At 42.4% G+C, this 13015-nt stretch overlaps 1 protein-coding gene across 1 annotated transcript in view; it reads right to left on the minus strand.

The window, feature by feature from the left end:
* The window catches only part of pbx1b (pre-B-cell leukemia homeobox 1b), a 390181-nt gene that overhangs the window by 47950 nt on the left and 329216 nt on the right, over positions 1-13015 (minus strand). The window contains exons 3-4 of the mRNA XM_034180734.1: positions 8371-8561; positions 1441-1576 (exon numbers count right to left, since the gene is read on the minus strand). Coding sequence (XP_034036625.1) covers positions 1441-1576; positions 8371-8561 — 327 coding nt within the window. The remainder of the gene's footprint in view (positions 1-1440; positions 1577-8370; positions 8562-13015) is intronic.

A 13015-nucleotide genomic window follows, 5' to 3' on the forward strand; every position in this document is an offset into this window, starting at 1 on the left:
TTTGCCAGCCGTCTTTCCTCATCCACGCTCCAGACGGAGATCAGATGATTTATTGCTGACAGCTTCACTGCAACTTGAACGCATCTCCAGCTGTGTGCTCAGACACCAAAGCGCCCTGCAGCTTATGCTCAGGTAATACCGGCTTGGCTCCTGTTCCTACATGTACACAGACTGTTTACTCCAGTGTGTCTGTGCGCTCTACTCACCCCTTTTGTGTTCTCCTCCTTAGTTCCGGGAACCTGAAGCTGTTACTAGGGGAGCTACGACCACTACCTTTGCACCCCCCCCCCAGTTATAAGCTAGTTATCCAAGATGGCCACCAAAATAGGGTTTTTCACTAAAACACCTTTACACAACATATAAACATCTTAAATATCACAGAGATTCAATGGGAAGACCATTGCAGGTCACAGCAAACTCATTTGTGCCTAAAGTCATTCATGCGTTAAGATTCAAAATGGCATCCAAAATGGCCACCAATAGACCCTTATCATTAAAATACATAGTAGGAACAAACAATAGACTTAATAACGACAAAAATCATTGGTGTTTTAGTGGGGAAAAAAACAACTCTATTTTGGCGGCCATCTTGGATAACTGGCTTGAGGCCAGTTTTTAGTTTTGGGAACATCCTGATTGTGTTTTGGGGTCATCTAAGGAACCTAAAAAAGTTGGTTTGGTTTAGTCCTGGGGGTGGGGTGCAAAGGTAGTGGTCGTATCTCCCCTAGTATGTGTCCCACCTGGCCCCAGGAGTCTTTCCTTTTGAGTGTCATTATTTCGCTTAAAGACTGGCTCAGGAACCTGCAGCTCCTTCTTTTCACCACTAGAGGGTGGGCCACTCTCCACACTGCAGGAAACCCTCAGCGCAGCATCTTTTGTTTATATTTATACAATAAATATTATTTCCTTTGTATTCCAGTTTTCCAGCTCCTGCATTTGGGTCCATAGTCTGCTCGGTTCTGTTCCACCTGAACCTCTAACCATGACACTGTAAACTCAACAATAAAAATGCACAAACAATGATGTTCAGAGCAGCATAATGTATGCAAGTACTGCTCAGGTAGGCGCTGGAGCCCAAAGCTAAGAGACTCCCACAAAGCATGAAGTGGTCCATCAGTGGAAGTCCTCTGAGCAGAAACCTCTTTTTAAGATGTTAAAACTTCAGTTTTGCACGAATCAGGCTTTGTGTTGTGGATATCTGAGGTGCGCCTGTGTATGAAACACTTATAATGTGCTGCACATTCTGTTTGTGTTGCACAGTGTTTTTTGATGCAGCTACCTGGTGTTAAGTTGATGCACGTTTTTTTCTTGTCTGGTGTTTATCAGGGTTTTCGGCATTTCTGAGTGTCATCTCACTGTGAGAGTGTTTTGGCCCCTCTGTGCCACCGTACAGTTTTGTTGGATGTCTGTGATGGTAGGACTGTCTGAGTCGTGGCGTACCTGGGCCACTGTGATGCAGCACTTCTTTGCCAGCTCCTCTTTAGCCTCCTCGCTGGGGTACGGGTTGCTGAGGTGGGAGTAGAAATACTCATTCAGGATCTCTGTCGCCTGCTTGTTGAAGTTCCGCCTTTTACGTCTGCACAGAGTACACAACAGAAACATAATCCAGTTTTACGCCATCAGACCTCAAAAGTGCTTTTGTGTCTGGCAAATTAAATACTTTTTTTTATGACTGCCACTAGGTGTCAGCAAAGTCAGAATGAGGTTTTGCTGGGTGGGGAAGCAGGACTGTGGACTGTCACAGCACATTAGTCTGCTGTGGACTCGTCCAGCTCCTGGTGGGCTGACCGAGCTTGTTCGGTGAAAAGTGTATGCTCCTAACAGCACCGTCATATAAAGTTTGTTTAAAATTCAGCAAGATCACAACATCCTTTTACAAAAGTCAAAGCAACGTGACAGCAGCTCACAAGTCTCATCTGCAAGAAGAAACACACTGTTCTCAAATAAAGCAGATATAAAAATAAAAATGGATGTTTCAGTGATCCAACTCAGGAACAATAGTGTCACCATCACTCCTCGATAGTTCATTTGAGTCTAGAGATTCACAACTTCTTGCACTGTTTTCTCCACCAGTACATATAGTCCACAGACTGTAGAAATACTGGACAAAGCCTGCGTGATGTTTTTCACAGAGACCTGGAAGAGATGTTTTGAAGCCCAAAACTTGCTGTTCTGGGTGTTGCCATGTTGGCAGCTCTCACTCTGCTGACATCACAGCCCATATGTGTGAACGAATAAATGAAGCCTGAACACACCCCCATTTTAAGAATTACAGACAAGCTGAGCTGATGGACTAACCTTCATTCAGGCACTTATTAAATCATATTTGTGGACTGTCGTATTTTTGTGAAATCATAATTGTATGACCTGCTTATTTCCTCAGTTTTAATTGAACCTTTCTTTAACCAGGTTCGTCCCATTGAGCTCAAGACCTCTTTTGCAAAGGGAGACATGGACAATTATAACATTTCCAATTCGCCTAACCTGCATGTCTTTAAATGTGGGAGGAAACCAGAGCCCCCAGAGGAAACCCACACAAACACAGGAGAACATGCAAACTCCACACAGGTGGGAATTGATCCCATGACCTTCTTACTGTGAGGTAACAGTGCTAACCACTAAGCCACCGTGCTGCCACAAATCATGGATTAACTGGAAATAATATCATGAAGCTACAGATACGTGCAGATACCAGTGGTCCCACTGTTTGGACCCAAAATTAAATCACCCAATTTAATTTGACTTAAATAATGGAGCACAGATGTCTGAGATGATCAATCAGGAGAATCAACCACAAAACAAGCCTTAATATTTGACGTATTTGTAATGAAATGCAAAAAAAAAAAAAAAACATACACAGCCGTCCACAGCAGCTGGTAGACACAGCGAGCAGCCTCTGAGCAGAAGACACTCAACTATCAGCTCTGCGACAACATGAGCTGTCACTCAAAGTCCCCATGCCCCTAATTATGCATAAGTTTAAGGCTGAAAACATCCTAAACTAAGAAGCTTTGAAATAATTCACCCCTGTTCATTTATGGAGGGGGAGCTATAAAGACCAAAACCATTTTTAGGCTGTAAAAATGTTTATTTCTGCTCTAAAGGTGGACATTTTAACATGGACTTCTACTGGAACCTGTTCATATTTGAAGCCAACCTCAACTGGCCAGTCAAGGAACTACAACTTTTTCTTCTGGTTTTGCCTCATTTGGGACCATCGATGCTTCTGGCTCAACAGTCATTAAGGAATAAAAAAGATGATATATGCAAAGTTCTTGTAATACAGACATCTTCGTACCTTTGTCTTTACTCAAACCTGCCTTAAAGACCTTGACTCTGACACAGATTTAGACATTGACGGTTTTGGTCGTCCTTGGCATCCTGATTGTGACCCACACCTGTCTGGCAAATCACAGTGGGGGGTGTGCCTGTGTGCAAACAGCTGATGGTGGAAGACTGCTATCATTTGGGACACTTTCTTTTTTAGTTGCCATGTGAATTTCCACAGCTGTTTGTGGCAGACGTTTCTATTCATCTGAAGGCAAATATAGACAATGTGACAGTATTTCATTGTGGGTGATTTAATAATTGTTCTGTTTCTAAGTCCTTGAATCATTTTTTTTCAGTTTGTCACTTATTCTATGTAGACGGAGTAAAGTACTGTTATGGTACCATTAGATGAGCTTATAAATCTTCCACAATGGCTCCTCTGGGATTGTCTGATCACAGTGCTGCTCATTTGATTCCTACTTATCAATCAGCCCTGAAGATATATATACATATATATATATATATATATATATATATATATATATACACATGATTGAATTAAAAAATAGGGGCATCTTATTTATAATATGTGAAGTGGAGTTTAGATGTGATAAAGTGACACTAGTGCTGGAATTTGTCATTTATATCCATTTAAAAAGTAAAATGCTGCCAATGTACATGGAAATAAAATGTATTTTCCTGATTAGAACACCATTTTCACAGAACTTGCGTATGTTAATTTACAGTTAGAATATTGCTGATCTTGAGTCACTCAACTTTACTTTAAGTCCTGTCAAACATGCCTCTTTATTTTCATAGCATTGGGTGTACTGCTCAAGACTCATTGAAATGTTTGACTGTCTTCAATACAGAATTTTAATTAATTTCTTTAGAAAGATATTTTCATATCTTCAAGCACAGGCAAAACAGAAAAGTTGCTATTTCTTCCGGCGAACTTCACTCATATACTGTGACCCTTTAAGGAAAAGTGACACTTGCATTTTGTTTTTTTCAATTCCCCTCTTAAATTTTCCTTCAAAATTCTCATTATATTGAGTCTTCCATGATAATCAACGACAGTTCCTATTTAATTTTTAAAAACAAATATATATTATTTTTAAGATTTTAACTGAAGTTCAAAATGCTCCAGCCCTGATTTTTTTATGTTTCATATTTTATCAGAAATAAACACTCTGTTATGTGCTGGTGTGTTTGGCTGGCTTGGTTTTTGTTTTCTGTTTCTCCCACCAGGTGGTATGCATTCAGGACTGAGTGGCTGAGCATCAGGACCTCACCATGAACACCTGAGGCTTGTTATCACGTGCAGGTCATCAGGACTCACAGCTGTGGTGTATTTTGTCTTGATCAGAGATTGCTGCATTTAAACCTTGAATGCACAGTGTGTGATTGCCAGAGACTCGACCTTGTGAGCAGACATGTGAGATCGGCGTCGGGAGAACAATGTCACCATCACGGACGCAGAGACCGCTCCAGGTTTGACGCCACAGTCTGTGAAGGAGGATTGGGTGAGGTCTCACGCTCTTCAGCACACTTCCTGAGGTCATTTGGTTTTGGTGACTTTTATGAAGTAATGACAGTAGATTTGGTGTCCCTCACACCTTGTGTTAGTGAGCTGTCACGTTATGCTAATTGTCTAATCAGCTTCTGCTGCAGTGGAGATTTGAACTGAGTTGTTCCGTGCCTGCAGGGTGAGAAGCTGATGTATTGATTTAAGCCAGGAAGTGTTTGCTGATTGCGTGCACCTTTGAGTTGTGTCTCTCTGTGTGGAGTTGGACTCACCTCATGTTTTCTTTCTTCACAGACTCGGTTTGTCGCGGCCACCTGGGGGGTGTCGGCGGGGTCCCTGGGTCCGAACTGCTGTGGCTCCGGACCGTTTGCGCTGTTGAGAGCGCGCCGTGTTTCCACCTCACCAGACTGCGGACTTTTTAGTTGTTTAGTACTGCACCCACTGTTATGTTTATTAAATTCTGTTATCTTTTGAACCGTGCTCTGCTTATTTTATGCTGGGTCCTTTCAAATGCTGGGTCGGTGCTCCGACCGCGTCCGAAACATAACACACTCAATTCCTCCCAGCAATGTTTAGTTATGTTTTATCAGTTTATTCAAGACAAGAGGTCGACATTTCCTTTGAGAAAATCCAAATAGGTGGGATTTTTCAGAGAACACAAACTTGTCCTTCCCAAGGGAAAAAAAAGGTTGAGTTATACACATTTTTCACACAAAAAGTAATGAAAATAAGTTTAAAATATAAATCTGCCCCCTTCCCGACATTTTGAAAAATCAGTGACGATAAATCATTTTTTTGGGGGGGGGGGGCTATAACTGGTTGAGTAATTCGCCTCATTTCAGAATAAAAATCTTTTTTATCTGATAAACATGTAATTATCACTTTTATACCTGTTGCTGGGGAGAAATTCAGAGTTGAAAACGTAAACAAATGCAGGAGTTACCGAAGTGTACGGAAGCGACGCCTTCCAAATACAGAATGTATACACTAATGAATCCAATATGCCGATAAACTTTGTGTGAAATAAAAATTTGCATTTTCCCCCTTCCCTCTGCTTTCAGCAGCATGGAAAGTGAATGTCAAATTTCATTCACGCAGTAGCTCACAGACAGCTGCAGCAGGACCAGGAGTGTCACTGACCAACAGCTTTAATCACCCATTGAGGATGACAATAATTGGAATGATGGTCGGGTGGATGGCAGATGAAGGACTTATGTGTTGGAGCAGGTTTGGATGACATTACAGATGAAACACACATGGCTCATATATGTATGGTTTGCAGTAGGTTGCAGACTGACTTCAACTGATTGTAACATGTAGGCAATGTGTCTGTGTTTATAAATTAGACATGATTCACTGTAGTTACCACGTCACCACCATTTTTTTCCTATTTACAAGAGGTTTACTGTGTGATTGAGGCATTCTCACAAAAGAGAGGTACATCTTTTTTGTGAGAACATGGCGATGTCTTGTAAAGTAACTAATCTGTTACATACATATAACAGTACTTTTTACACATATAACAGATTTTGTCCATTTTATACATATAACAGATTTTGATTATAACGGACAAAATTCACTGGTCCACCTGAATCCATTATATGTAAATTTTACTGTGCTTACATTCAACTTACTAAATAAAATCATGTATGCACGCATGCTTTTAAAATGTAGATGATTTATGACCCCTGTTGGAATGGCATGTGAGTCCAGAATGTAATTATCAACATCACTGGTCAGTGTTGTGAGCTTATATCTGTACTTTCTCCAAAAATATTAGTCATATCAACGTTTCGCTTTGGTGGCATTCATGCTTGACCCAAAATACATAAGCATACTAAACGGAAAATGTCAGCTCTCTCCTCTGTAATTGACGTCATATGTGTGCACACACGCAGGTACAGCTTTTTGTCTTTTCTGCATTCTGCTGCAAGCAAGTGCTTTTATTTTTACACACCCACAAATAGAGATGGTGGCAGAAGACATCAAACACACTACAGTTCTCACTCATGGTAATGGCAACATGACACTTAACTAAACTAGTGCTGCCACAAATGCCTATTTTGATAGCCGACTAGTCAACGATTATTTTTGCGATATGTCGACTAGTCACATCATACGTGATTTCCTACATTAAGGCCTGCAGCGTTTTCCGAGAAACATCAGAGGATGAAAACATGAACATTTCCAAATCAGTGACTATTTCTTAGACTTCATTTACATCAATCATTCAGAAATACAAACAGTGTGGTACTTTATAGTAAATCTGTGTCAGGTAGGCAGTTCTCAAAAACTAAATGTCCATGCTGGAAGGAGACAAGTGAGGGAAGCCACCAAGACACAACTCTGGAAGAACTTTGACTTCTGTGAATGGAGAAACTGGGAATAGTGCAACATTTTTATTTTTATCTTCATTTTACGTATAGGATACAAAAAGTGCAGATAGAAGTAAAGGCAGCTCCACGGTTTGTTTTGTTTTGTTTTTTAACATGTTCACTCGGGTTAAAATCCTCTCTCTCTGCTCCGCACTCGCTGCACTGATGGTTGTCAGCAGAATGTAACATCTCGTGCCTCCATTCAGGAATCTCCCTCCCCCACCCGCTTCCTTCCTCGCAGTCTACCACCTCCTTTTTTACAGTAAATTTGAAAAGTGTGTTCATAGCTGCATCACAGGAACATTTTATGTCTATATTTTTATTTTACTGTATTAAATAATTTAGTTTCTTCAATAACTGGACATTTTATTAAATATTCTGATGATGCAATATCAGCTCATTTCCATTTTTTCCTGAACATATATTAAATCCTGTACAAATAAAAATTCAGGGGTGCCTACAATTCTGACCAGCTTGTCTATAGTGATGCTTCTAACTGTTCCATATCCATATCAGGTCCGGTCTACATGAACCCCATGTGAAGCAGGCTGAAAGGGAAAAACTATTCAAGCCTCTGCATTCATTCACTGGTGTGTGCCACAGATTTGTGCTAAAATCTCTGCCCGGCTTCCTTCATAATATGCAAATGTGCACAGCACATGCTCCAGCAATGTGCAGATTAACCAGTGGAGCCGAGCGTGGGAGCGCCTCTTCAATGCTCATTCCGTTCTCTGTTTTCCTCTTCTTGGCCTGTGCCTGCACCTCCGTGATCATTTGCAAGAGAACAGACAGGGAGTTTTGTCAGGGAGAGCACTCCTCATTTAAATGTTATTCCTACGACTTAGACTTTGAATGACATTTATTCTTGGAGAAATGTATGCTAATCCAAAGCAAACATCCAAAGGAACAGGCAGTTCCATCAAAAAGGAAACAGTTAGCTCACAGGGAACTGTGACGGGCTGGCGTTGCTGATCCGAATGCCATCAAGAAATGCAAACCTGCCCACTATGTGAGTGAAGCAGCAACACAACACGTTGTTACAGTGTCTTAATTACATGATCAGCCTCCTACGAGCATCATTCAGATGGACATCAGGCTGAGAGGGAACCATGAGATGTGGAATTTCTCTGGACTAAAGTCTACATATCTCTAAAAGGATGAAAACATGGACATACACGCTGTCAGACAAATACACACCTGGCATCAAGGAAGCGGGAACGCAGGATCATTACGGCCTCGCAGGTGCTCTGTTTGAGCTGCATCTGGATGGAGCTGAATTTGCGGTGTATGATGTTGACCATTCGCTCGATCTCTTTGGGTGAGATGGGCCGTGTGCGGGACTGCTCTCTCAACAGGTTCATAACGTGGGTGGTGAACTCGTTGCAGGCCTGAAAAGAAGACCCACACAGGAGAAAGTCAGATCATGTGTCACGGAAACGGCAGTGAGGCTTGAGCTGCCTCTGCCCAGGAAAGTATGTTTCCACTGTTTACTGATTGGTTGCTTTCTCAGCGTGAACAGGATTAAAAAGGAAATTAATTCCACAACATGGTCAACATGGTAGATTAGTGGTTAGCACTGCTGCCTCACAGTGAGAAGGTCCCAGGTTTGCTTCCGACCTGGTTCTTTGCATGATGTTTTTGTGGATTCCCTCCAGGTGCTCCACTTTCCTTCCACTTCCACAGACATGTAGGCCAGATGGATTGGTGTCTCTAATCTGTCCTAAGGGCCCTGTCCCACTGGCATTTAGGATGATTTGCGTATGGACTGCACACAAAATTGGCTCATATTCGCTTAACATCTGCAATATGCGTGAAACATGCTTGTATGAGTCGGCCGCAATTATCCGCAGAGGCACGTTTTTCCGTTTCCAGGATTTTTGAGCTGCACAAAATTTTGGCTATGGTTGACATCCGCCTTACATACTCCAGACATACACAAAACATATTCAATCTATGTGCTGTATATTCACCGTCATTTGCTGATATCCGTAACTGACAGGGATTTGCGGCTTGGCAGCGGACTGGGACAGTGTGTAAAATCGATATTTTGCGTGCCCACCATGTCCACATCATGAACTAAAATAAGTTGTAGCGACTGCATACAGATTGGCCACGAATAAGTAAGTCCCTTCGGCTGCTCCCTTGTTTGTACTCAGGGTCACCACAGCAAATACAAGGTGGATCTGCATGTTGAATTGGCACAGGTTTTACGCCTGATGCCCTTCCTGATGCAACTCCACATTACATGGAGAAATGTGGCAGAGGTGGGATTTGATCCCGGAACCTTCTGAACTGAAATCAAGCGCATTAACCACTTGGCCACCACCCCTGCTCCCATGAATAAAGCGTTTTTTTTTTACATTTGCTTTGCATCTGATTTGCGGCGGATGCAAATCAGATGCACTGTGTTCACGGCTGGATGCCGTTCTTTGTTCTACCAGCTGCCACGCGCTCTGCGTTGGACGCTGTGTATATAAAATAATTATTTCGTGGTGGATTAACCATTTTATTCTGCAAATTGGCTGTTGAAAATGGCTCTAATCACCTCCTGAATCACAGAGGAAGCTGCAGCTGGAGCCGTTCGCGTGCTCCAGCTGCAGAAACCATTTTGAGCCGTCTGAAAAGGTATTTGACTTGTTTACATTGTCAAGGCTTGATAAAACAGTTGCGTGTTTTTTCCTTCAGCTGTTACAGTATTTATTCCTATGTTTATAACAGATTTAACTTCTTGTTATAATCGTTCAGACGAGCTGCACTCTGATGTGATCCGCTGACGTCACCACTCGCCCTGTTCACTGCTTGTTTACTCCAATCAACTTGTCCAGTCCAGCACTTGCTCCAGAGCCTGCACTGTTGGTGTGAATAGTGATGCTGACGGCCTGAGTGTGCTTCTTTTATGACAACAATGCAGATGCTGTGCACGTGCAACACGTACGCGATGCATCATAATACACCTGTAATACTGCCGTGGTAATCGCAATGTGTCAGATCCGTTTCCTCACTACATGCGTTATACAACTGTGATTGTTCATCATATATTCGATAAATATTATTAATATATCCGTAATTCATACTGGGACATTTGTCATTTTTGGCCATTTTTGTTGCGGACGACAACGAACGCCCGAACTTTGTGTACTCAATTCATGCGCAATTAATCCTCTCCCCAGTGGGACAGAGCCCTTAGGTGTGAATGTGTTTGTCTCAGCCCAGTCTCACATTTTTTTTTTCGTGAAATGATTCAAATTTTCGTGATGGGTTTTTTTAACTCACTATTACTAACTCTACTCTTTCCCCCAACCTTAACCTTGATGAATTTGTGCTGTTGTGACGAAAATGAGGCGCTTTTCGTGACAATATCACAAACAAATAGATTAATGTATATTTCATGCTGCTGAATCACGACTTGCCGTGAGACCAGGTTGGTTTGTCTGTATGTTTTGGCTCTGCAATAGAATATCAGCCTGTCCAGGACGTACCCTGCCTAGGTCAGACTTGACCTAGAATAGATACTACAGCTTTACTGGCACACTGGTTTCTGTGTTATGATTTGTCATCACTAAAGATTGGAATAGGACCCCAAATGCAAGGTAGCCAAGACACAAGAGATAAGGGCAAAAACAAAGCATTTAATACTTCCAAAACAGGTAGTGACACAATAAATGATAATGTCCAAAATCTGAAAGTGTCAAACTCTAGAAATACACTCAACAAAAATATAAATGCAACACTTTTGGTTTTGCTCCCATTTTGTATGAGATGAACTCAAAGATCTAAAACTTTTTCCACATACACAATATCACCATTTCCCTCAAATATTGTTCACAAACCAGTCTAAATCTATGATAGTGAGCACTTCTCCTTTGCTGAGATAATCCATCCCACCTCACAGGTGTGCCATACCAAGATGCTGATTAGACACCATGATTAGTGCACAGGTGTGCCTTAGACTGCCCACAATAAAAGGCCACTCTGAAAGGTGCAGTTTTATCACACAGCACAATGCCACAGATGTCGCAAGATTTGAGGGAGCGTGCAGTTGGCATGCTGACAGCAGGAATGTCAACCAGAGCTGTTGCTCGTGTATTGAATGTTCATGTCTCTACCATAAGCCGTCTCCAAAGGCGTTTCAGAGAATTTGGCAGTACATCCAACCAGCCTCACAACCGCAGACCACTTGTAACCACACCAGCCCAGGACCTCCACATCCAGCATGTTCACCTCCAAGATCGTCTGAGACCAGCCACTCGGACAGCTGCTGAAACAATCGGTTTGCATAACCAAAGAATTTCTGCACAAACTGTCAGAAATCGTCTCAGGGAAGCTCATCTGCATACTCGTCGTCCTCATCGGGGTCTCGACCTGACTCCAGTTCGTCGTCGTAACCAACTTGAGTGGGCAAATGCTCACATTCACTGGCGTTTGCCACGTTGGAGAGGTGTTCTCTTCAACTCTATGCAAAGGAGATGTGTTGCACTGCATGAGGCAAATGGTGGTCACACCAGATACTGACTGGTATCCCCCCCAATAAAACAAAACTGCACCTTTCAGAGTGGCCTTTTATTGTGGGCAGTCTAAGGCACACCTGTGCACTAATCATGGTGTCTAATCAGCATCTTGATATGGCACACCTGTGAGGTGGGATGGATTATCTCAGCAAAGGAGAAGTGCTCACTATCACAGATTTAGACTGGTTTGTGAACAATATTTGAGGGAAATGGTGATATTGTGTATGTGGAAAAAGTTTTAGATCTTTGAGTTCATCTCATACAAAATGGGAGCAAAACCAAAAGTGTTGCATTTATATTTTTGTTGAGTATACAATAAGTGTTCATGAATAAAGTCAGACAACCAAGATGACTAAAATCCAAAAAGACAGATGAGGTGACAAATGCAACAAAAACCGACTGTCAAAAAGATGACAGTAACAATGTTCGCAAGTGGAGACGGGCAGGACGCGTGGAAGAGGACACTGGAAAAAAATACAATTGCCCAGCACTCAACCGCGACAGGGGTGTGGCTTAAGTAAAAACTGAACTAACGAGTAACACATGAGAACAATCAGGAGGTGGAAGAACACAAGTACATGGAGGAAGATGATGTAATCATACATAGATGAATACAAACAGACAACCCGAGTGAAGAAATAAGCCCCAAATCCAGAACCTAACTAACCCCACGGGGAACAACTGACATACGATAAATGCATGGAGAAAAACAAAGGACATGAATTACAAAAGTGAAACACGATGGAGTGCGCGAGAGGTTGGGCCCTTGCCACGGGCAGTTGTCAAAGCTCCAGGCTCGCTGTTAAGCATCTCCTTGACAACCAAGCATGCGAGGCCAGGAACAAACACGTGACAATCCAAAATCACATCGGAATGGCGAACAACGGCTCAGAGTGATATATACATGAACACGGACCCCAGCACATGACCAGCCAACACCCACTCACACACACTGCAAGAAGACATGAGAGAACCACCCATTCACAGGATATGTGAAGAGGAGACAAACACAGGAAGAGACATACAGAGACAGAGATGACACCGGTATAAAATGTGGGAGGAGCATGTGAGGAATCATGCATACACCCACAGATGAGGACAGACAGACAAAGGAATGCAGACTGGGAGAGGGGCATGCCAAAACACACCTGCACGGTCACACCTCATGTGCACACCCACATATGTACGCATTCACACCTGGCATGGAGGGGAGACGCCCACTAATATACAAAAAGACTCTTGCACAATAGACATGTGGAGATTAATCAATACAAATCGGTATCTAGATACAAACGTGTGCGATGCGAGTGCATCGATTCATTCAGTGTGCAGTG

The sequence above is a fragment of the Thalassophryne amazonica genome, chromosome 10 (assembly GCF_902500255.1).
Source record: "Thalassophryne amazonica chromosome 10, fThaAma1.1, whole genome shotgun sequence".
Lineage (NCBI taxonomy): Eukaryota > Metazoa > Chordata > Actinopteri > Batrachoidiformes > Batrachoididae > Thalassophryne > Thalassophryne amazonica.